Here is a 23,889-nt window from a genome sequence, read left to right as displayed (position 1 = left end):
CTAAACAACTCATTGAGACCCTGTCTCTAAATAAAATACAAAATAGGGCTGGGAATGTGGCTCAGTGGGCAAGTGCCCCTGAATTCAATCCTTGGTATCCAAAAAAAAAGAACAGATGACAGGTGAGAGAGTACAGAGGATGATTATTGGGGAAAAAAAAAGTTGTGGATTTCAAGACACTAACACAAAGCCGGGAGCCAAATGTCCACGGGTTCAGATTAAGTTAGGATGAACAGGTGAAAACTGTTATTGGAAAGTGACTATAATTTCAGGTCATTGAAAACAGTAACCTTCCCCTCTGCCCTCCCATTTGGATGAAGTTTTCTTGTCCAGACAGAAACATTTACTGGAAGTTTGTTTCTAATGTTAAAAGAAACTTACTCCACACTTTCATGAGATGAATTTCATTCTCAAACATTCTTACAATATCCCAATTTACCTAAATCATGAAAAATGTAACTCAAAATTTAAAAAAGTAAAGGAGATGAAGGGATAGGATAGAAATGAGTCTCCAGTTTTTGAGTCCTTCCAGAACAGATGGCTGACACTCAACTAGGATTGTCAACCTTCCAAATTCCCTGCAAACTATATGGGCCCAGACACTCTGCAGGGCCTACCTTACCATGGACAATATCAAATTAATGCTGTTGAGAGAAGATGCTCCCATGTTATTTAATTGGTTCCTGTGTTTAGAAAACTAAAGGCAGGTATCTGTGTATAAGACCGATGATTTTTAAAAAAGGAGAACAGTATCCGAAAAGGAAAGAAAAAGTGTCACCAAAAGAAAAAGAAGCTGTGAGAAAATGTCCAAGTTTATGAATAGATGATTGCAAAGGTCTTTGGTTCTTAGGACCTCCAATTTACTGTGATTGTATTTTTAATGTCTGGGGTACCTTTGCCTCTACGCTCTTTCTGCATTTTCATCAATTATTCAATTATGTGCTCCTTTGCTTATTTTCTACAAGACAACACTGATTTAGCATCCCCCTTAATATTAACACTCAATATGAGGAATGTGATAGCAAGCGTGTGGTGTGTGTGGTTATTTTGTCTTGTTTTGTTTTACAGTTCTTAGTTTTGGTGTAATTGAGTTCATTTGTTTCCTTCATGAACATCATATGCACTAGTGTAGTCAGCCCTGCCTTACTTTCTAGGGAGAGTAAGCAGCCACGTTTTATTTGGTGCATGAACACTTACTTCCGTAACAGTGGTAGAGATAAATGATATCAGTACATTAACTAAGTGTGCTTTCCTCTTATTTTTTAAACATTATCTCGTGAGATTCTCATTATTGCCCAGTAAGCTAAATATTATTAGGACTATAGTTGCTGTTCTTATTGTTATCATGTGATCCCTATTTTGCAGATTTGATGGGAAAAAATCGCTAGGGATATTAAGTGACTTTTCCAACACCATTAATCTAGCTGGTGGTGAGCTAAAATTTGGAACCTATTAGGAAACTGTAGTGCTATAATGTCTGCACAGACCATCTGATTTTCTGAAAGTAGTTAGGAGGGGACAAAGCCAAGGAAAAAGCAAAAGCAACAGCAAGCTCTAAAACATGACAATCTCCCCCGTATCTGATGAGGGTGAAAGGAATGCAGCTTGATCCTGGTAAAGAAGCCATCAGGAAGGCCTGTGTGCATGGCGGTGCTCAAGTTCAGGGAGATGGGCATTGGGAAGTGTGCTGTTGGCATGAACATAGAAGAGTTCATCCAATAGCATCCCCTTCTTCTAAGGGAGACGCCATCCTTCAATCAGAAAGAGATGTGTTGGGGTGGGGTGGGGTGGGTTTTCCTTGACAAGAGTGAAGTCCTCTGACAGGGTGATAAGTGGAGGCTGAGATGAAAATCATGTACTGCTTTGTATCCGTGGAATTCTAACATTCTTTAGGCTACCCAGAGTAGCTTTTGGCAGAAATAGTGGGTTTGGGTTTCATTGTGGATTTCAATAAACCTGGAGTTATACCCATGTCATTAGGAAGTAAAAGAAAAGCCCAATGTTCCTTCTTAAACCAAGAGTAAGTTTACTATGTTGCAGCAACATAGCCAGGTAATTGAGTATACAGGTTAAAACACTGAATTGCTTAGGTTTGAGCTTTAGCTTTCTTACCATATTGCTATGTGAAGTAAACAAATGGCATAATCTTTCTCTGTCTCTTGAAAATTAATGTTTCCATAATTTATCAAATATTTCATTTATTAAAAGAAGAGTGAGATTAGGATTAGCCTCAAAAGGCTGTTTACAGGATCAAAAGAGTTAATGCAACCTAAGCATCTGGAGTAGTACCTGGCACAGAGTAAATGATCAATCCATGGTACATCTTACTATAATTTAATGTGTACCATAACCACTTGCAAGTCAGTTTAAGGAATAAAACATCTGAAGATCACTCAATTCATCCATTCCCCAGAAGAATGAACATGTGCTTTATCTTATTCCACAAGATAAAGTATTATATGAAAAGCAAGCCTCTCTTAGGATAGGTTTGGGGCAGGGGTGTCAACCACATTTAAAAGCCACTTCCCCTAAATGTAATGCTTTGAATTGTTTTGCCATTTAAAGTGCTTATTTATTCATTAATTTTTAAATTCATTTTAGACAGGGTAAGGGCAGTTAAAAGTATCATTATGACACATTTAATCTAATCTGTGTACCAAATTATAAATACATCAGTGAATCAACTAGATTATTATTGAAAGCCACAACTAATAAAATTAGATACTGAAAAACATTTTTAAGTATATCTGATATACATTGTTCCATTTCAGTGAGAAAAATAAAAATATTTTTAAAATTTACTATTTTTTTGTATTTGCTGATTTCATTTCTGCATTTGTTTTTGAAGTAAGTAGATAGATATAAATTAGCATTAAGAACCCACAAAAGTAAACTGTTGTACAGATTCAATCATTGTAGAATATGTGCTAGAATTGCAATTTTGTTTTTAGTGCTGCACAAGTTAATTACTTGAGTTAAAATATAACAATTTAGATACAATATTGAAATTCCTAGTCTTAAAGGTTTATCTGATTTGATTTACTATCTCTCAGAAAAGAATTTATGAGATAAGCCCTCCAAAGGACATCTGATTAGATATTGGTGTTATTCATGGCCTTCCCATCATTGGTTTGAACCCAAAGTGGGCAGTGACCCAAGTCAGCATGAGACACTCATTAGAAAGCCACTCTTTAAATATTTCAATGGTGACTTTTCTTCCTGTGGACAGATGTTCCTATCCAAAAAAAAAAAAAAGAAAAGAAAAAAATCTCCCAAATTTTATATCAATTGACCTCTTTGTTTGAATGGTTTATATTTATCCTAACAAAACAATTAGAGAAAAATATGATGTTTTGCTCGAATTCCTGGCAAAAGTAAGAGAAAGAGAAAAGAAAGAGAAAATTGACCTCCACTCACCTTATATGTAATATTAAATTTTTGTTATGCATTCCATATTTAATCTTTCCAGGTCATCTTAAAGCAATGTCACAAAATGCAAATACCTATCCACTAATTATTATTAATCTTATTTTCTTATGGCTTTTGCTTCAGATTTTAAAAATGACTCAGTACAAGGTTCACACAGACACAAATGTCACAGAAATCTTTTCAATAATTAGATAAATAGCTACAAGCAGTTCTTCTTTTTTTAAAAATAGATGAACAACTAGAAATATAATGAACTAAAATAACTGTAACAGATTGTCAGGGAGTGACAAGTAGAAATAAGACAATAATTCATTTTGATGTTACTTCAATATCAAAAAACGTGTAGCCGTGACTAAAAAAAGTAAATATATTAAGGGTATTTCTTCTAAAACTTCACAAATGACTTTATTATACATTTAAATTGATTATGGAGAAAAAAAGAAGAGTAAGTACCACTATTCCCCTTAAATAGAATGAACCCGTTACCCTTCATGTTATTGCCTTATCTTTATAAAACTATAGATTTGAAACATTCTGGGAATGAGGACAGGGGGCAGAAGTTTGTTCAGAATGAAAACTAAAGAAGACTACAGTAGGGTCAGTGTCACAGCTGGAGTGAGTTAATGCACCTTGTCCTCTTGCTCTCTTGAGTCTAGCACAAAAATAAATTAATGGATACTTAGATTATGATTAAAATTCCTTTCTTTCTATTTGTGAGGTAACCTTCTACTTGTATCAACTATCAATCTCCATGATTTAGAATGAAAGAAAAGGAATCATAATGTAGACTGTTACAAAATATTTCAAGTTTTTTGAAAATTTTAACCTTAAAAATATTTGTTTTTAATGTCAGTGAATATCCAGAAAGAATAAGCAGATTATTTACTCTTTAGCAGGGGAAAACTGACTGTGGCTTAAAAAAAAAAATGTCACAAATAATTTCAGAAAGTGAAAAGATCACTTACCAAAGTAGACTGCTTAGGGTATTTCAAAAGCATTTTATTTTAAAGATGCAATCTACAAATAACAATTTTTTCTAATAACTCCCTCAAGTTCTGTTTCAATATATTTTAAGAATTTATTCTAACACATAACTCCTTCTAATCCATTGTTCTTCAAGTGTCCAAGTTATATTAGAAAATCATGAAATCTGAATTTACTTTAAACAGTTTCAGATTCTCTTTAAAGATACATGCCAAGATGTTTGCCTACATTTAAAATAAAGTTGTTTTGTCATTGTTCTACTCATCACTTTTAAAATAATTTCAAAATACTACATTGTATTCAAATTAAATTCAGCTACTAGTCTCAAAAAAAAAAAAACGAAGCAATGAGTAAATAATAAGAAGTTAATAGAAAAACAACTCTAGAAAGTTTTACAGTCACACAAAAGTGTGAATTATAAAGGGAAAATGATTTTTTTCATTGCTTGGACATTTTTAATAATTAGTTTCAAAGGTTGCCTAAAAATTCAACACCTCAAACTCCAGAGGTGATGTTAAACAACGGTATACTCAATCAAATATATTTATCCATGTGATATTGAAAATTTTGTTTAAAACTAGTTTTGATTTTGAACATTTGAAATACTTTCTTTAGGTGTTGAAAAATATATATATATATATACACACACACATATGCATACACACACACACACACACACACACACACACATGCAATAGTCCTGAAACTTAATTTATCCCAAGATATATATACCTGCATGCACTACCTTTAAAAACCATTAGCAGTAGCTGCAAATGAAAAATCAAATTAAAAATTAATGTAAATTATACAATAAAATATTTTTTGCTAATTCTGTATCAACCATTTGAATGCTACCACTCTCAATTTTCTATGTCGGTTTCTGTTGTAACTCAAAACTGTATCTTTGAAAGAAAACCTAAGAATGAGAATTTTAATGCCTTTGGAGAGCAATATGTCTTATCTCTGGGCCCTATAAATCTTTCTTAAAATTTAAGGACAGATTTTCTAGGAGTAATTTATAAATAATCCACCATGACCATAAAACAAACAGAACCCCTATAAATAAGAATGTTTCTCTTCATACGAAATCAGTCTAGAGCGAATCAAACAAATTGTGGATATCATTTATTCTCATTTTCACTTTTGAGATTAGGGAATTTTAAAATTTCTTCAAAAAATTTCTTCAGCAATGGCAGTGAAATTTTTATTTTAATTTTCTATCCTGAAAAATTAAATTAAATATTTGTTAAATTTCCATTTAAGACAAAAATGATGAAAGGCGAATCTTTTAACCTGCCAACTTGAAGTTGCATCCTAAAGTTTCTTATTCCTGTATCTCTGAATGGCATATATTTCATCATCATCAATCATGGACAAAGGGGTTGGGAAAATCAAACTCATTAGGCCTCAGGATGACAACATATAATTAGATACTCCGATTATTTGACACTTGGCTTCCAATCTTCTCTACCATATTTTGTTGTTATGAAAGATAAAATTCAGAGCATTTTAATTTCAAGTCAAGAGATTTCCCTATAAATGGAAGTGCTTTCTTCCCTCTTTTGGTATGCTTATCATTTATATGCTGTTTTTGAAAATAAGAATACTAAGAATTTGGATGACTACATAACTAGTGGAATAAAAAAGATAGCAAGACTAATTAGTATTCAAATAATTCCTCTTTCTGCTCCAAAGAGAAAATCTATTTGGTTCTTCACAACAGTACATGTTTTAGATCATCTGCTAGACAAGGTGGGGAGGTGGAGTATACGAAATGTAGTCCTCCTATTTACCATCTATCCTCCTGCTATTCAATCCAACATTTTGTTTTGCTTTGCTGTTAACTCCAATATGTTACAATCTTCTCAAAACCATAATGTCAAATTTTAAGGACCTGCTACATAAGTACATATAATGAAACATAATTCATAGAACTGCCAACTTATGGAGGACATATCAGAAATTCATCTCATTTGTAAAATAAATAAATAAAACTTCCATTTGAGGAGAGGCAAGTAGAGTTAGAAATCAGAAGCCCTCTGCTTTAGATTAAACTCTAAGCAACATAATTAAGTAAATCCTTGGAGGAATACCAAAATAATTATACATAGTGTGTAACTATTTACAAGCAGGTATACTACAAAACGGAAAAGAAGATGCGACGTTCTGAGATGTTTGCATTAGTCTACTCTGTAAGGCCATGGCTAGTGACAGTGCTAACATAACTCATCAATTGACAGAGGAACATTAGGTATTGGGGTCCAACTGCATGACAGAAACAAAATGAGCTTTATATGAAATCCTGGAATATACATGGAGTAGAATTGAAAGCAACCTCAAAAGATAATCGGGTTCCTATCTCTTTGTAGGACTATACATACCGCTAGGTTAAACTGATAATGTGGAGTTAGAAGTCAGTAGCGTTAAAAAAAAAAAAAAAAGTCCTCTGGTTTAGATTAAGAGTATACATTCTTTCTGCCCATTTTCCATTTCATGATGGACTTCCAAGAGTCCATTAGGTTCATTGCTGTTGAAAGTGTCAGGGTGTTTCCCAGGAAGAGGAAAGGGGTATGAGCGTGGTCATCCAAGAGCTGAGGCATATGAATGTGTGTTAGGATGTGCAAAGGTTTCATAAGTATATGCCAAGGTTTCCTAGTAAGTGCATATGTACATACGTGTATAGCTTATTTTCCTTAAGTCCCTAAACGAAATAAGAAAGAAAGGAAGGAAGGAAGGAAGATGGGAGGCAGGGAGGGAGGGAAGGAAGGAAAGAAGAAAGGAAGAGAGAAAGACTGTGATTACAGACCTTGCAATCCTTTGAGAAAATAGCCGAAATGTTTGACATTTTCAAACCTGGGAAACATTCTCAAACTGCAAAACTAACAAAACTGTCCCCGTGAGAGGGCAGTAGGGGGCCAAGCTATGATTTGAGTTTCCCTGGCGGACCAACCAGCACCAGGCTGGCTGTCATCCTTCACCCTGCCGCCTGGGCTGTAAGCAGAGGCGACGGAGGACTTTCTGCATTCAGAACCACATTTGCAGACGCCTCTGAGGAAGCAAGGAAACAAAGATCTACTGGGCATGGGTCACCGCTGGGGCTGACACGTGCTGTGCGAGGTGCGTGTGCTGTTTGCCAAACTGGCTTTTGATTTTGGCCTGCCACAAAAGGAGCAGAAGGTGGAGCTGTTGTGATTCTCAGTACCCACAGAGCCCCCTCTCCTGGCCGCTGTGCGCCGGCCACAGTTGGTGCCCACAGTGCACGCTTGCGGCTCTGTAGGTATCTATTTGTGTAACTGTTTGTCAAGGTAATTGTCTGTGTGACACAGAGACGCAATCGCCCGCAGGATGTTCCCTCTCACAAAACGTCTCCTTGTTCTATCCGGCGCTTAGGACTCTGTCATTGGCACCTCATCATTTTGCTTCTTCATGGTTGATTTATTTACAATTCTACAGGAGTGAGAAAAGTGCATCTATGGAGCTTTTTTCTACCAGTGACTTTACTTCTTTGAAGGAAGAAAGTGGTTGGGAGAGGAGAACCTGAAAAGAGGTAAATCCCTCTTAAAACCGTAACATGTAATGGGGGCCCAGGATCTGGACTCTGCCCAGTCTGAAATTCTGCTCTGCCACTTACACCAGCTGTGCGCCTGGGGCAAATCACTAATCTCTCAGTGACTCAATTACTCCATTATGGAATAGAAAAGCAACAGCGCCTGTCGTATTGAGTTGTGAACACTGAACTAGTGAACATGTAAAGCGCCTAAAACAGTGCCTAGCACGTAATAGTTGCTATGGGACAGATAATATCTTCATCAGCTGCATCCCCTTGGAACGCACTAGGTCTTAATAGGTGCCCACATCCCGAAGCAAATGTGAGGCGGAACCCTAACCCACCCACTCCATGCAAGCAACAAACACCCAGACACCCGTGCCAGTGCAGACGCAACTTTGGGGACACCCTCCCCAGCGGTGGGCGCGCCACACCTGAAGTCGCGCTCCGACTATTACCAGGCTTAAAGGCAAAGGGAGCGCGCGCAAAAGCGCTGGTCCCTATCTCCCCTGGCTCAAGAGTGTGTTTGCATTTTCCTACCTGCCCCAGGTTTTTGCCCTTCTTACTGCCGCCGAAAGCCAGTCCTTGGTATATGCCCGCAGATCGATTGGCGGCCTGGGCAGGCGTCTCCCCGCCCAGAGAGGACTTGATAGAGTTGAGTTTGGTCCGCGAGCTGCCGAGCTGTGAGCTCTCCACCATCAGCACCGCGGCCAGTAGGAGTAGGCAGCGGGACGAATCCTTGCCCCGCATTAACGCGGCCATCTCCCGGCGAGGTGTTCCGGGGAGGCGCAAAGCCCGGAGGGATGCGAATGAAGGGGTAAGAAGGAGCCCAACACCGGACCCGTCACGTGGGGCGCAGAGGGCTCGAAGACTCTGTTCCCTCAACCCTTCCTGGTTCGGGGACCAAAGACCCAGTGAACTCAGTCTCACGCCTTAAGCCTGGAGCGAGCACCACACCCGCGTCTCCACCAGGGCAGGAAGTTTCTGCAGTAACTGCAAGCAATCAAAGGCGAGGCGCCTTCTCGCCAAGGAGGCGTGACTCAAGGTGCTAGAAGACCCAGCCCGGCGGATCGCACCGCTGGGGTTGGTCCGTGCTTTGCACCTCAGAGTTCACTCCGAAATCTCCGCGGTTCAGTCCTTCTCTTAACTGAGCAGCAGGTCTGCAACAGTTTCTTCGCCTTTGGTCTCCGCTGGGTTTCTCTTCTCTTTTGTCCTATTCTTAATGTCTCAAACTTTGCAGGTTATCAGACTGTATAACGGGGAATCAGAATCGCCTCCAGACCGGACCCTCGAGATCCGAGAGGAGCTGACGTCCCCCACGCGCGATCTCACAGTCACTCTGGGGCGCTTGCTTCTGGTTCACACAGGGTAACCACCCCTGTGAGCAGCGACACTGCGATGCCCTGGGAGCCCACTTGCGCTCCGCGCAGACTAGTACTCTGGCACTCGGGCGCTCCCTCTCTCTCCCTACCTCTTCTCCCTCCCTCTCCCTTCCCCTCTCCCTCTCTCTCCTCTCCTCTCCTCTCCCCCCGCCCTCTTTGCTTTTTATAGCTTTCCACAGTGGGCTTTTCCTCCGCCCCCAATTCAAGAGTGACAAAGAGTGAAAACGTTTCTCTCACCCCCGCCCGCTCCCCGCCCTCCTTACACCCTACTGCTGCAGCTCCTCTGGCGGCTTCCTCTACTTGTTCTCCCGCTCCTCAACCTCCCATTCCTCTTCCACAGTTGGGGGGAAAAAAAAGAATTTACCCCTAGAAGAATGTGAGGCTCCCAATTACTGACCACAGCTTCAAGGAGTAGATGGGCCTTTGGAAACAGGCGGAGGGCAAATGTGTTAAAGGAGAGGGGCAAGCTGTCCCCACGTGTCATGACCGCCACTCTCCTTCCTTACTATACTCCCACACATCCTCAGTCTCTGACTAGGCGAGGAGCGCTAGAAAAGCAGTATAGAGACTTTAAAGAAGCAAACTTATGGGCGTTAATATTGTGTTCTATGTGCGCTCAAATTTGATTTTAATCTGTCCCGCCCAAAGAGCGCATAGGGCTGGCGCCATATAGGTGCGCTAGCAGGTGCCCGAGGGATCCAGAGGGAGATTTGGGGATGGGGAAGGAGAGAACCAGAAGGGGAAAGATAATTCTCCTGCTCCAAAGAGTTTGGTCTTTTCAGTTTCCTCCTTATCCATGCCTAACCCCACCACACATAGTGTATCTGTGTATCTGAGGGACTGTGAGGAAGAGGTGCCCAGGGGATATGTTCCAAGAGATTGGACTTCGCAGCTTGAAGGGGCATCTTCACTGTTCTTGGTAACTGCCCTCTTTGCAAAGAGGAAATCCCAGGCAGGAATGGACGCGGTGGTAAGGTGGGGACTCTGGGGTTCTGACTTCCTCTGTTTTGTATCTCCTGCCCCCTGGGAAATTCTAAGGGCAGTCTTTGCGGTCCATCCTTGAGGCTCCCCAGTTGCAGTTCCCTTCTTCCAAGGTGGAAGGTAGTAAACGCAGGCGCCAGGCGCTTGGGGGCGCCAGTGGCAGCAGTGAGACCGGCGGGGGAACGCTATGAGACTAGCTGTCCTGGAAACTGCTGGTGAGCTTTGATTAGCAATTGTCAAGGTTTCCAAAGTGATGCAGGGGGTTGTTCAAAAGTGGTTGCATTTCTCCTTCGCAGAATGTCCTGGAGCAGAAAAATCGAGGGATTGAGCCACCACTTGGTGTTGGTGATGGCTAGCAAGGGAGGACAGGATTCTAACAACTTTCCCTTTAGAATTTTCAGACCTAACTTTAACAACTGATTCTGGCAAGCACCAGCGTATTTAGGAACACGAATGTAACAAGTCACTCAGTGAAAAGGTAAGTGACTCCTTTATTTTTCACCAAACACTGCTAAAAACCTAAAGTGAGCTTTTTAGTGTTGATCTGTCCCAGACAGCTCCGATTATACATGTTTCTCTTCCTGACCTGCCACCAAACCCTGTAATCAATTGTTCATTTACAGCAAGTTGTGAGGTTTTTGGTTTGTTTTGTTTTGTTTTAAGTACACAACTAAACAGGGATTAAAACTTGTTGAAGAAAAATTCAAATTAATGAAGAGAAAGTTTGAAGATAGTTTGTCTATTTCTGTCACTTCCCTCTTTCTTTACCTCCAACCAAAATAATATTCCAGGTACACACAGGACTAACTTCTTGTAAATACTGCTAAACAAAAATTAATATCAAGTACAGCATTGACTCAAGAACTTATCAGTATAAAAAGATTTTCTCAAGACACCTATGCAACACCCTACAAGCTTCTGAAGCCAGCTTTTATAAATACAGTTAAAATCAAAGTTTGCATGAAATGTAGTTGCTCAAATATTCTCCCATGTGAAACAAAACTACACATATGGAATCAATTGTTAAAACATATACAACTACACCTTAGACTAAAAAAGAGGTAATGACTAATTTTGTTCATGACCCAAATGCTTTCTGTAAAATTATTTGACAGACAGACACAAACACACGTAACCCATCTAGACAAGTAGATATGCATACACAAAATCAACTAACTGCAAATAAACCTAATCCTTTAGATTACTGTCATAATCCCATGCATTCCCCCCACCCTTGTGTGTTCCCCTGAGTTGGAAGACACAAGTTTTATATTTTATTTGGAGAAAAATTAAATTTTATGTCATTGGTAATAACATAGAGAGTAAATATATAAAAACAAGATGTATACAAGTAAAAACACCATTATCCTGGGCAGAAGGAAACTGCTGCGTGGATATTTGGTCTTTGACTGAACATTTCCTCTTCTTTCTGTTTCTCTGTGGGGTCAATCTGGTTCCAAAGAAAAGCCACAACTTTCTCAGTGGGTGTTTCATAAGCCTGGTTTCCTTCTGAATAACCAACTCCAAAGGTAAGTTAAATGCACATTTTGTCATTTTAATCTTGTTTACTACTTCTTACTATTTTTCTTCCTACCATCTCTCTCTCTGAATAAGTACTTCCTACAATGGTCTATTTAGCAGTTGTTCATGCATTCACTTCACATTTTATTAAGCGTGGGGTTCTGAGATGCAGGTGTGGGGTGGAGGCCTTAGTTCTGGCCAGGCATAAGCTCGTGGTCAAGGCCTTAACTCACTGATATTTGCCTCTAGGATCTCTCAGAACTTGTTGTTTAGATCTTTCCTCTATTCTCATCCAATACTGAATTTTGACACTGAGTTCAATCTTTTTTTGATAATTGCAGCTTTCCAAGTAGCTCAAATTCTTGATACTATGGAAATGAAAAGATTAAAGATGTTCCCAGAAGCATATTTCAGAATTTATATGTACATTTTGATAGTGTGCATAGAAACAATGCTTCTACATTGGAGATCAAACCAAAGAAATGACCCATGCATGGTCGCTTAGGTCAGTAAGAACAGAAATGTTATACTGGGGCAAACTTAGGAAGAGAAACTACTATCTGATAAGTTCTATAGGACCCCAAATCAATTTGCACACACAGAATCCTCCATGATGTGGATAGATCTATGGATAGATCTTGATAGTTAAGGATCTGGAAAATAAGGTTATGTGAGTTCCCCCTATCTGTAGCAAACCAAACTGCCTGGTCCCATAGTCTAGTAGTATTCACACTGTGGATCTTATCTCATAGGAGTTCTGTGTTTCTTCTCCTGCCTAAAGAGAACCAGTAGCCTGTGTTGCTTTCAATTACATTTTTTTAATAGAGGCACACTATTACTGTTACCTTATAAATCTTTTGTGTTTCTTGATGGGAAAAATTTCCATATCAGATATGAAAAATTATATCTCATATTTGCTCCCTGTCTTAGTTCCTCTTAACTGTCTCCTGCCTATCTTATGGACAACAGGACCAGCTGAAGAGAATAATTCTCATTGCTTATATTTGTGTCACCAGGTGTGCTTGAAACAAACATTAAAAAGTGAAATGGTTCATGGGATTTCATAGTAAATTAATCAGAAACATAATAATTGCTCAGTAAATTATTTTTGAACCTTGAAAAATTAGTCATTTTCCCATTACTTTACCTGAAACCCAAATGAAAGAAACTTATTGGAGAATATCTTTCATCTATAGCCTGAACAGAATTAACAAAAATGTAAAATATATAAACTGAAACAGACGTTGATGAACTTTTCATGATTCTTGTGCATGTAAGTGACTGCATTCAACACCAAAACCTTCCCTTAATGAGACATGATTTCTATGGGTTCTATGTTTTGTATCTCTTTCTCTGTGATCCATTTATTTTCCCTGTTGAGTTCTGGCAGGTTCACCTTTGGAAATAATACTCAAGTACCGAATAACACTTGGACATGAAAAGGAAGTATGTTTATTTCTTATGTTTCAGTTACAAGATGAGATCTCCTGGATTTTTTAGAATTCACACAAAAATGCTGAAAGCCATAGTCTTTGATAAGACCTTAGAGGAGAGGGATACAGCAACCTTAACTTTTTTTTTAATGTTCTTTTTAAATTTTAAGTTTTAAATGCCCATTTTTGTTACTGTTGTTATTTGAGGGGGGATCATATTGGTTGATTAGTTGGTTTTAATCAACGATTAATTGCTCGGATTTGGAAACCACAGTGAGTTGAGTATGATACTCTAAACCCTCAACCTGCCAACAACAGGATGGATTGATTTTTACCCTGTTGTTGTTATTACAAATATTTCCAAAACAAACATTACTCAAAAGGGGAAACTATTCAAAATGTTGCAATTTAATTCAGTCAGAAATGATTGGGCTCATTTGAAGTGAGGAATATCTAAAAATATTTAAAAATAGGAAGACTTAGGGTAGCTAATCCAATCATGATACAATAATTGTTATTGATTGGTCTGAATCCATGACTAATGAATATGGAAAAAAACTATACTCACACCACAAATAAAATAAATTGTCATACATATGGAAAAACTATTTTCAAAAAATAATAGACTCTCAAATGGTGACTCAAAATCTGTGTGAAAGTTTAACTGGGCTTGGTAACAGAAAATATAAAATGTGTTTAATATATCTTTGGAAGATTATTTATAATGGATTTGACTTTTTGATACTCTAGCAATAGGAGTTATAATACCTAAGCTCAAAACAGTTTGGGATATGAAAAAGTCAAGATAATAAATTTCAATCAACCTAAGGAATTTTATAGGTAACTGGTTTGTAATACATAGCAATAATAAAAATAATGGCAATAACCAAATATCTTGAATGTTTACTATTGTACTGCCAGGATTGTTAAATAGTTTATCCGTATTATTTCTTATTTGTACCCTATAACTCATACCTTTAAAATGATACGTACACAATCCAATGTTAAAATACTACTGAGCAAAGAGTAGCTTGCAACATGGTAAGTCCCCATTTATGGCAAGAGAAACCCAGTATGGCAACGTGTAAAACGCACAGGAGGGAAGGGAGCCATCAGAAGATACTGAGGTGTTGGGGTCCTCACCCCAGGAACCAAAGCTGATTCTTCTGAAGAAACTAAGAAAAGTGACTTGGTAATGGGCTGCAAATAACATAAAATAATATGATAAATAAATACATGTATTGCAGCTTTTCTAGTGTGGTACACATCAGAGAACTAAATGATCACTTAGCAAAGAATCTAAGGAGGTCATTTGCTCTAAGAATGCTCCGTTCAGTTTCTACAGCTTCCATGACAAAGCACTGCCATCACTGACTTAGTGGTTTAAACAATAGAATTTTATTTTTCCACCATTACACAGGTTAGCCGTCCACAATAAGATTAGCAGCTTTGGTTTCTTCTGAGGACTCTCTGCTTGGTTTAGGTTGCTGTCTCGTCACTACATTCTCACATGGTCGTACGTCCCTCAGTCTGTGTCTAAATTTCTTCTTCTTATAAGGACACCCAGACACAATGGATTTTTCCAGGTTTGATGGCGCACACCTGTAGTCCCAGTGTTTGGGAGGCTGAGGTGAGGGGATCGCTTAAGTTCAGGAGTTGGAGACCAGCCTGGGCAGCATACTGAGAGCCCATTTGGTAGTAAAGGGAACCTCATTTTAATTAAATTACTTCTTAAAAAGTTTATGTCCAAATATGGTTACATTCTGAAGTACTGGGAGTTAGTGCTTCACATATAAGTTTGGGAGGTGGGAGATGCAATTTAGCATCTAATAGATGGATTTATAGACAGAGTACATATTAAAACATTTGGGGGGAAGTAACATTTACATACAAAAGACATTTCCATATGGCAGTTTGCCAGTTCCTAAACTTAACAAGGGAACTATGTTATATATCTACCTAAATTAATTATTTAATTTTTTCCTATTACCATTTAACTTCTGGGTGAATGTTAACAATATTAACTCTCTCACCACTGCGTGGGCCCTCTCTCATCCAGCGAGGAGGGTAGAGGAGAGTGTGGCTGTGGAGTAGCTAATCAAGACCTCCAGAGACCAAGCAGGAAGTAGTTACCATGTCTACATACACAGGCAGTAACTAAGCAGATTATATAGGCAGCCGCCAATACAATTTCTTGCCATCTGTCCTTGCAGTGACCAGTGGAGGAGTGGGCCCTGGAGCAAATGCAGGGACTATAACATGTGGCCTCATGCCCAGGGCTGCGCCTATGGGTAAGTGGTTTGCAGCTCACGGGCCTACCACGAGGCGGGTGGTTTGCCACTCAGGCGCCCTTCACATATGCCACGTATGCAATACTCCACTCACTTGTCCCCACACACCTTCCCTCTCTATGTGACTTATGGCTAAATTTGAACTCAGCTAACAGAGTCTGAATGTGGCTGTCAGAATTCCACTGGGGCCCTGAAAAAGAACAAATAATAAGTGCTATTTGCCAATGAGATAAGGTCATTTCTACATTTTTTAAAAAGTACCTAGTTAATGAAAGATGGAAACAATAAACCACAAGAGTCCATGATACAAAAATAAAATTATTGTAGATCAAAGGAAAAAGAAGCAGCAACCAAAAATGGAGTGATGGAGCAATCAGCAAGTTGTTCTGTTACTAACTTAATTTGTCCATTTATTTAATTTGATTTGTTCAATTTACTCAGTAAATTAATAGTCACTTGGAATCACAGTACCTTTAATTAATTCAAGACAGTGCTAAATGTATGAAAGCAGTGGGAATATCTAATTTCACTGAAACTGCTCATGAAATCATTTTTTAATATATGTACTCTTGACCACTTAGTCTTTAAATTATCAAGAAATCTGTGTTGGAATAAGCTCAAATTTCATTTTTTTTATTGTTGTTCATCCTGAAATCCATAAAATGCATTTTGGTTATTAGTGTTGAGAATATATGTGCAGGTTTGTATATGCCATAGATCAAAAATCTTCTAGAAAATTACCACTGTTTACATGTTACAGCTAAAATTGTGTTAGCCTTGTTCTTCAATACTAATGTTGTATTTTTTCATTAACAAGAAACTGATATTGTTAAATCTGGTCAATTTGCATTTCATATTTCAAATTGTATAAATAATGATCTTAGCATATAATAAAATTACTCGGTTTGATAACTACATTTTGTTTCATAATCTTGAATATATTTTTTTTCACTCCTCTAGTGCTAGGTAGAATTGGACCAGGGATATGTAAAGTGGGAACTTTTCTAGAATCAAAAGGTAAAATGCAGTTAGGATCTTCTGAGTACCAGTTTGAAAATCACTGAATTACCTAATTTTCCTCTTACATGTCAACATAAATTAGGAGGTTATTTATTTAAGAAGGCCACAGAAGGAAAGTCCAAACAAAAGTTATATTTGTTACACTCCAACACTCTTTATTCTCTTAAGCCAAGTATAAACACAGCTTAAGACTGCTAATTTTAATTTATACAATATCTGTCACTTACTTATAAATAGGGCATGGTCATCTGATTTTCTGCTTCAGTGGCCATTTACTGCTAGAATGCCTTTAAGGAACTCAGTCTCAGTAATGCCTCTAACTAAGTAAATCCATATATGTGGGAAATAGTAATTATGACCCATCATGGTATTATTCTTTGACAAGAGTTCCTGTTAAATATTAGTAATGGGTTTAAAAATAATCAGTGATCTAATATAGTTATTAGTAGTCTATAATACTAGAAAAGGTCCAAGTATCTGAGAACAGTAATGCATACTTGCTTTGGTAAGAAAGATGAAGAGCTGGACTTGGAGATGATTACAAAGTAATTTTTCTGGAGAACAATGTTTAAAGGTCATTTCTGTACCAGAGTTATCGGAGAACCAGTGAATAAATTCACCTATTCCTCCCATGAAAAGGCTGCAATAATCCTCAAATAAAATATTCCAAATATATTCTTTATCTTTCTTTCATTTAATTCGTAAGTTTTTCCTGTATCCAACTATAGATAAGAAGTCAACTTGTGTTGTCAGATCTATGCAGGCATTGGTTATCTGGCATTGTAAAAACTCTTCCAAACTATCCAAAAGCTAAGTTAGGTATATGATGTTGCAAATAGTTCAGTGAATGTGCAGGATGCTCTGGAAATGAACACCTACTTAGTCTCACTTACTATTACCTTAGTATCTGACTTCTTCTAGCCACCTGGAAATAATGCAACAAAATCCAAGGACCTTCAGTACTTATACCCATTAGAACTATCTATCACCCTAAAGTGTTTGTATCTTTTTGTTCTAGTTCTTTCAAAATCTACTTCAATGAGCTGTTTCTATCCAGACTCGCTTCATCCTGTCTTTACCTCTTTATGAAGAACCATCAATTTAAGCAGCCCAACCCTGAGTAAGCAAGCAGGCAGGAGGGGTGTAACAGGAGGAGCTGCTGGTTTTAAAAATATTGTATCAATAAAAATCTGAAAGGAGAAGCTGGAAACTCCTGATGGCATAGTTTTTCTAATTCCTATGGGGCCACATAAATTCAGAATAAAAGACCTGAAGACAACAAAACCAAAAACAACAACACAGAGAGACATCCTGATAAGATTAGGTAAGAAGATGAAGGAATGAAATCACTCACCTTGAGATCTACTTGTATCCATTTCTGTGAAAGAAGGAGTTTGAAGGAAAGTCATGGGATTCTAAGAAGAGATTCCTCAGCTCTCTAACAGGTCCACAGTGGAAATCATACTACTAAGATGAGAATAGTAGAATGCAGGAGGAAATGTTTCCTGTGGGCCCTAAATCAAGGAGCAAAGCCCCTCAGTGTGGAGAGATTGTTGGGAATAGAATCCAAATGAGCAGACTAGGGACAACAGGGGAAAAGAGAAACAAACTCTACATAAAATTGAGCAGGGGGAGGAAGCAGAGCTCAAAAACAAGAGACCGTGTTAAAAACCAATTCATAAGAACAATATAAGAGGAAATGCCAAGAGACATAGAACTAGAAAAGTTGTTCTGTCCCAACCCTCTTTGCCTTTTATGCCAAAGAGCAAAGATAACTTATTTGACTTAAAAGTAGGCAATCAGAGAGGACTGTGGCCCAATCCTGTATAAATTTAATATGAGCAAAAGCGGAATAAGGACTAGAATGGCATCACTAGAGGCAAGACAGACCAGATGCCCAGAAAACACTCCAAACCAGCAACTTAATGTTTCAGAATACTCTAAAAAAATTAAGAAAAATATTAGAGCTATGAACAAGCATCATAAATCAAACTTAGAAAAGTTCTAATGGTATGTTTCTAAAAAACAAAGATTTGAAAGGGGATGTCACACAAAAAGCTTTTACAAAAAATGAAGATTAAACTGGAAAGAACAAAAAAGCAACATAGAATGCTTTCAGGGAACTATAAGATGCAAAGGAATAAAATTAGAAAAGTTGGAAATAAATAATGAAAAGAAAGAGATTTTTTTTAAAGCTTAAGAAAAATAATAAGTATGAACGAAAAGGAAGATACAACACAGTTATAATAGCTTTGCCCAAATAAGATACCCAAGCAATAGAACAAAACAAACTAAAAACAAGATTTAAAAGTTTTTCCTAAAATTACACAAACAGAAAGACTCGAAATTACATATTAGAAACTTTCACAGGTTAAAATAAATCCAATGTCATAACCTACTGTAGTTAAAATATTAAATTTCATAAAGAAAATCCTCTGGGTAGGGGGGAGAAAGATTCAACCACCTACAAGTGATATTTCAATATCTATTTTTTTATCAGAAGACAAGTAACATATTTAATATATTCAAAGAAAGAAAGTGCGAACCAAGGGTTTTGAATTCAGCTAAACTGATCTTCATGTACAAGTTTCCAAATAAAATGGTTTTTGAATGTATGACAAAGAATACTATCACATAAGCCCTTCATTAGAAATTTACCAGGAAACATAATTAAGACAATCACAGTGACTGGAGAAACATTGAAAAAAGTATTGGTATTTAATATGCAATTACCTGTAGGACAAAGACTACATGATGGCCTTCAGAGAGAAACATGATATTACATAATTACTATATGAAGTAATAAATTATGTGGGAAAGAGAGAGTAAAGAGACCAGTTTTCTTGTGAATATTGATGTGATGCAATTGTAAGGAAAATAGTAATAAAGTAAATCCAATAGCCCTCTTAAACAGTACACCATGACTAAGGAGATTTATTTAGAAATGTAAATTTAAGAAATCCATAAGTATGTGCCACTAGTATAATAGAACTAAGGAAAAAAGTTACATGAATATTTCCATAGGTGCTGAGAAAGTGTTCAGATACATTCAATGATATCATTCATATTAAAATTACTCAATAAAATGAGGATTTATGTATATGTATACATGGATATATGCCTCATTATAAAAGTTACAATTGTTACTTAATAGAGATTCACTTGATGTTTAAATGAGAAAGTCAGAAGTAAGTCAAGGAGGCCCGCCATCTCCACTAATGTGAGAACTAACGTTAGAGGTAACATTGAATTAAACTAGAAAACTTAATTATGGCCATAAAAATTAGTAAGCATAAATAAAATTACTTTTATTGTAGATGACATAAGTACATATCTGGAAAACACCAAAAACAAACTTACTAAAAAAGAGTTTTGAATACTAAATATTTAATATTAATAGTCCTTTCATAAAAGAAAAAAAACATGTAGAAGTTACAATAGAAGATAAGACTTCTTGTCAATCTCCAAAATTTAATAACATAATAAACATAACCTGAAGCATAAAAGAAATCAACACAAAAATAACTGTACTACTTATGAATGATGAAGACTATAAAAATAAGCAAATAGAAAGTTATGTTCATGGAGTAGAAGAATTAAAATCACAAAGATGTCCATTATCCCTGAGTTAATGTATCTGTAATTTGATACAGTTTCACAAAATGCAACAGGTTTCTTTTTCCTGAAATTCCTGGGAAATTTTATTTATAAAATGTATTATATTGCATCAATATCTTTTGGGAAAGTAACAAAGTACAATCAAGGAAATTCTAAATAAAAAGAATACAATTTGGAAGGATAGAGACATACCTACCAGAAATTCAAGCCTTCTGAGAAAGAGGTTTATTTGTTATTGGTCCATAAACACACACACAGACTGTATCAGCCAGATTCCTGTACTATAACAAATACACGACATAATTAACTGGTAAAAGCAAAGGTTTATTTAGTTCACAGATTTGGAGGTTTCAGTCCATGATCTAGGGACCTTGTTCCTTTGGGCCCTAGGCAGAGTGCTGGATAGCTATGTTAGGGAGCATGTGGTAGAGCAAAACTGTTTACATCATGAACCAAAAAGCAACAGAAAGGAAGAAGGAGGGCTGGATCCTATAGTACCCTTCAAGGGATGTCCTCAATTATATAAAGGCCTCCCACAAGGCCCCACCTTTGACAGGTTTCACCACTTCTCAATACCACCACACTGGGGACCCATCCTTTAATACATAGAACTTTGGGGATGTTCAACCTCCAAACTATAACACAAACAAACATTATACAATAGAAAACTCCAAAATAGAGTCAATTGCATATAATCATTTAATATATGTGATAGAAGCAACTGATAGACGTAACTGTGGAGGAAGGATGAGTTTTTAATAAGAAGCATTAATTTATATGAGCAAAGTTACAAATGGATCCATTTCTTCACACTCCAAATACTATATTCTAAAAACATAAAAATTTAAATATAGCAGAAATGAAGCAGTGTAAAAGGTAAAAAGAAAACAGATGAATTTCTTTATAAAGTGAATTCCTTCTTAACAGGGCATTCTTACTTTTGACTTAAGATCCAGGAGAAGTAAAGGAAACGATTAGAATATTTGATTTTATAAAAATGACTTTTTCCCCATGACAAAAATCACCAAGTCAAGTTAAAAGGTTAATGACAAACAGAAAAAAAAATTTCATTTTATATCAGGGACAAGTGGTGAATATCCCTAATATATAAAGAGCTTCTAAAAATGAAAAAGGAAAAGTCCAAGAAAAATTTTAAAAAGCCTAGATATATTAGTAGCAAGTCTAGACAAAAAAAAGATTTAAAAAATATATTTTAAAATGTCATATAAAATTAATGAAATTTGAAATTATACCAGAGTACCATTTCTTACCTATTGACTATAAAAATCCAACAGTTTGACAATATCTCTGCAGCAAGGCTACAAAAAGCAAGTGCCCTCACCCATGGTGGCAATATACAATGGCATCACTTCACATGGAGGGGAATTTGGTTATCTAGCAATATTGCTCATGCATTTGCTCTTTAAATCAGTGTAATCACACTTTCAAGAATCTATTCCAAGATATACTAGTAAAAATAAGAAAAGACATAGACACATGGGTATTCATTGTAACATTTTGTAATATCTAAGGACTGTAAACAATACAAATGTTGATGGTGGAAGAAACTCAGGACATATTCATAGTACACAATGAAATACTTTACATCTATAAAAATAAATGAGTAATATCTTTATCTATTACTATTACATGACTTTCAAAACATATCACTAAGTAAAAATAAAAATAAAAACAATGGCACATGCCTGTAATCCCAGCGACTCAGCAGACTGGGGCAGGAGAATCCCAAGTTCCAGGTCAGCCTCAGCAATTTAGCAAGACCCTTTCTCGAAGGAAAAAAAAAAAAAAAAAAAGGCTGATGATGTAGTTCAGTAGCAAAACATTCCTGGGTTCAATCCTTAATACAAAAAAGAAAAAGAAAGATAGAAAGAGAGGGGGGGGGAGAGAGAGAGAGAGAGAGAGAGAGAGAGAAAGAAGGAAGGAAGGAAGGAAGGAAGGAAGGAAGGAAGGAAGGAAGGAAGGAAGGAAGGAAGGAAGGAAGGAAGGAAGGAAGAAAGAAAACATGTATAAAACAAATATGTATGCTATCATGTATCTAGGAAAGAGTATGTTGGAATATATATTAACATAGCTGTATATGTCTTTGCTATAAACCACAAAACTCAAAGGGAACATGGATATAAACTAGACTTATTTCCTAAGAGTTGTCTTTGTAGTCATATTAATATTTTATGTAACTATGAAATAATTTTTCATTATTAAACTATTTTCAATAATCATATTCTAAGAGGTAGGGTTGCGTTGTTCTGTAGCTTCTATGGGATAGTAATTACATTTGTGCAGTCAGAGACTTGAATTTGGGGTACTGGAAAAAGAAGGGACAGATGTAAGCTTTAGGAGGCTAAATAAAAACAAGCCATGTATACCAGCACTTACATTTTTTATTACTCTAAACTTCCTGCTAAAAATTCCAGGGCTTTTTTTTTGAGAAAAGGCTTACTGCATGTCTGAGATGAGAAATGTACAAAATTGATCTATCATCTTGATAAGATTGAGAGCAAGGAAATTATAAAAGACAACTGAAATCATGTCAAGATCTAGGAGCCAACGTAGAGTCTACACTGAGAAATTAAGCAGTAATTGGATGAAAACTGCAATGTATTAAAACTGATAAAATGTGGTTGGACCATCATTAATCATAATATTTACAGATCATCCATCACCTCTGGAGGATACAAAGTAACCAGATAATTGGAGGGGGGATAGTAGAGGATAGGAAAGGCAGCAGAACACAACAGACACTAGTATGGCAATATGTAAATCAATGGATGTGTAACTGATGTGATTCTGCAATCTGTATATGGGGTAAAAATGGGAGCTCATAACCCAATTGAATCAAAGTGTGAAATATGATATATCAAGAACTATGTAATGTTTTGAACAGCCAACAATAAAAAATTAAAAAAAAAAAGAGTGAAAAGTAAGCATCTGTCCTCTCTTTTTGAAAAGTAAGTATCTATCCTATCTTTTCTATTTTCACGATTCCTCAGAATACCAAATAAATTGTTGAGAAGTTTTCCTTCTATAGAAAATTCTTTGCTCAAATTTCAGGTATTTCCATACATGAAAATAAATGATAGACTATTATCACATTGCAGTCGCTAAGGATTTGTGGAATCTAGGTCATCATCACATCACCAGTGTTTGATAATGCTACCGAAACTATGAAAGCCAACTGTTATGGGTTGCTTCATTCAAGTAGGTCACATAACCACCTTTCATACAGCCTTGTCATAGAATTTAACTTAAATCTCATCAGTCCTCCAGATTGAAGTACCCAATTTCAGATATACAGGTGAATGTGATTGATGTGTTTCACTATGGGGATGGAACCAGTCAAATCCTATAGTGAGAAACTATATAGCAAATGACCCAGTTTTTATGAACAGCAGCAGCAATAACAATAACAAACCACAAGGAAAAAGGGTGTTCAGAGGAGGAAACTTGTAAATTCAAAGACAGGAGATGTATTAAATGATTGTAATGCATGGATCTTAAATAAATGGGTTCAGTTCAGGGGAGGAATAAGTGAATTAGAGCATAGGTCAACGAGGTAGGTTATGAGTTGGTAACTGTTGAAGCTGGGTCATGTGAACATTTCCAGTTCATCACTAGTTAGGTATTTTAATTGGTTCAGATCACAAGGCAGTACTCTATATAGA

The 23,889-nt window shown here is 36.8% G+C and overlaps 1 protein-coding gene across 1 annotated transcript in view; it reads right to left on the bottom strand.

Annotated features, from left to right (window-relative positions):
- Positions 1 to 8,979, bottom strand: part of Dkk2 (dickkopf WNT signaling pathway inhibitor 2) — a 97,375-nt gene extending 88,396 nt beyond the window's left edge. The window contains exon 1 of the mRNA XM_027935540.2: positions 8,501 to 8,979. Within this exon, the coding sequence (XP_027791341.1) occupies positions 8,501 to 8,722 (222 nt within the window). The 5' untranslated portion in view covers positions 8,723 to 8,979. The remainder of the gene's footprint in view (positions 1 to 8,500) is intronic.
- Positions 8,980 to 23,889: the final 14,910 nt, after the last annotated feature.

Source organism: Marmota flaviventris, chromosome 7 (assembly GCF_047511675.1).
Source record: "Marmota flaviventris isolate mMarFla1 chromosome 7, mMarFla1.hap1, whole genome shotgun sequence".
In the NCBI taxonomy this organism is placed as follows: domain Eukaryota; kingdom Metazoa; phylum Chordata; class Mammalia; order Rodentia; family Sciuridae; genus Marmota; species Marmota flaviventris.
Note: the sequence above shows the minus strand (reverse complement) of the source record. Positions and strands in the feature narration are given on the sequence as shown.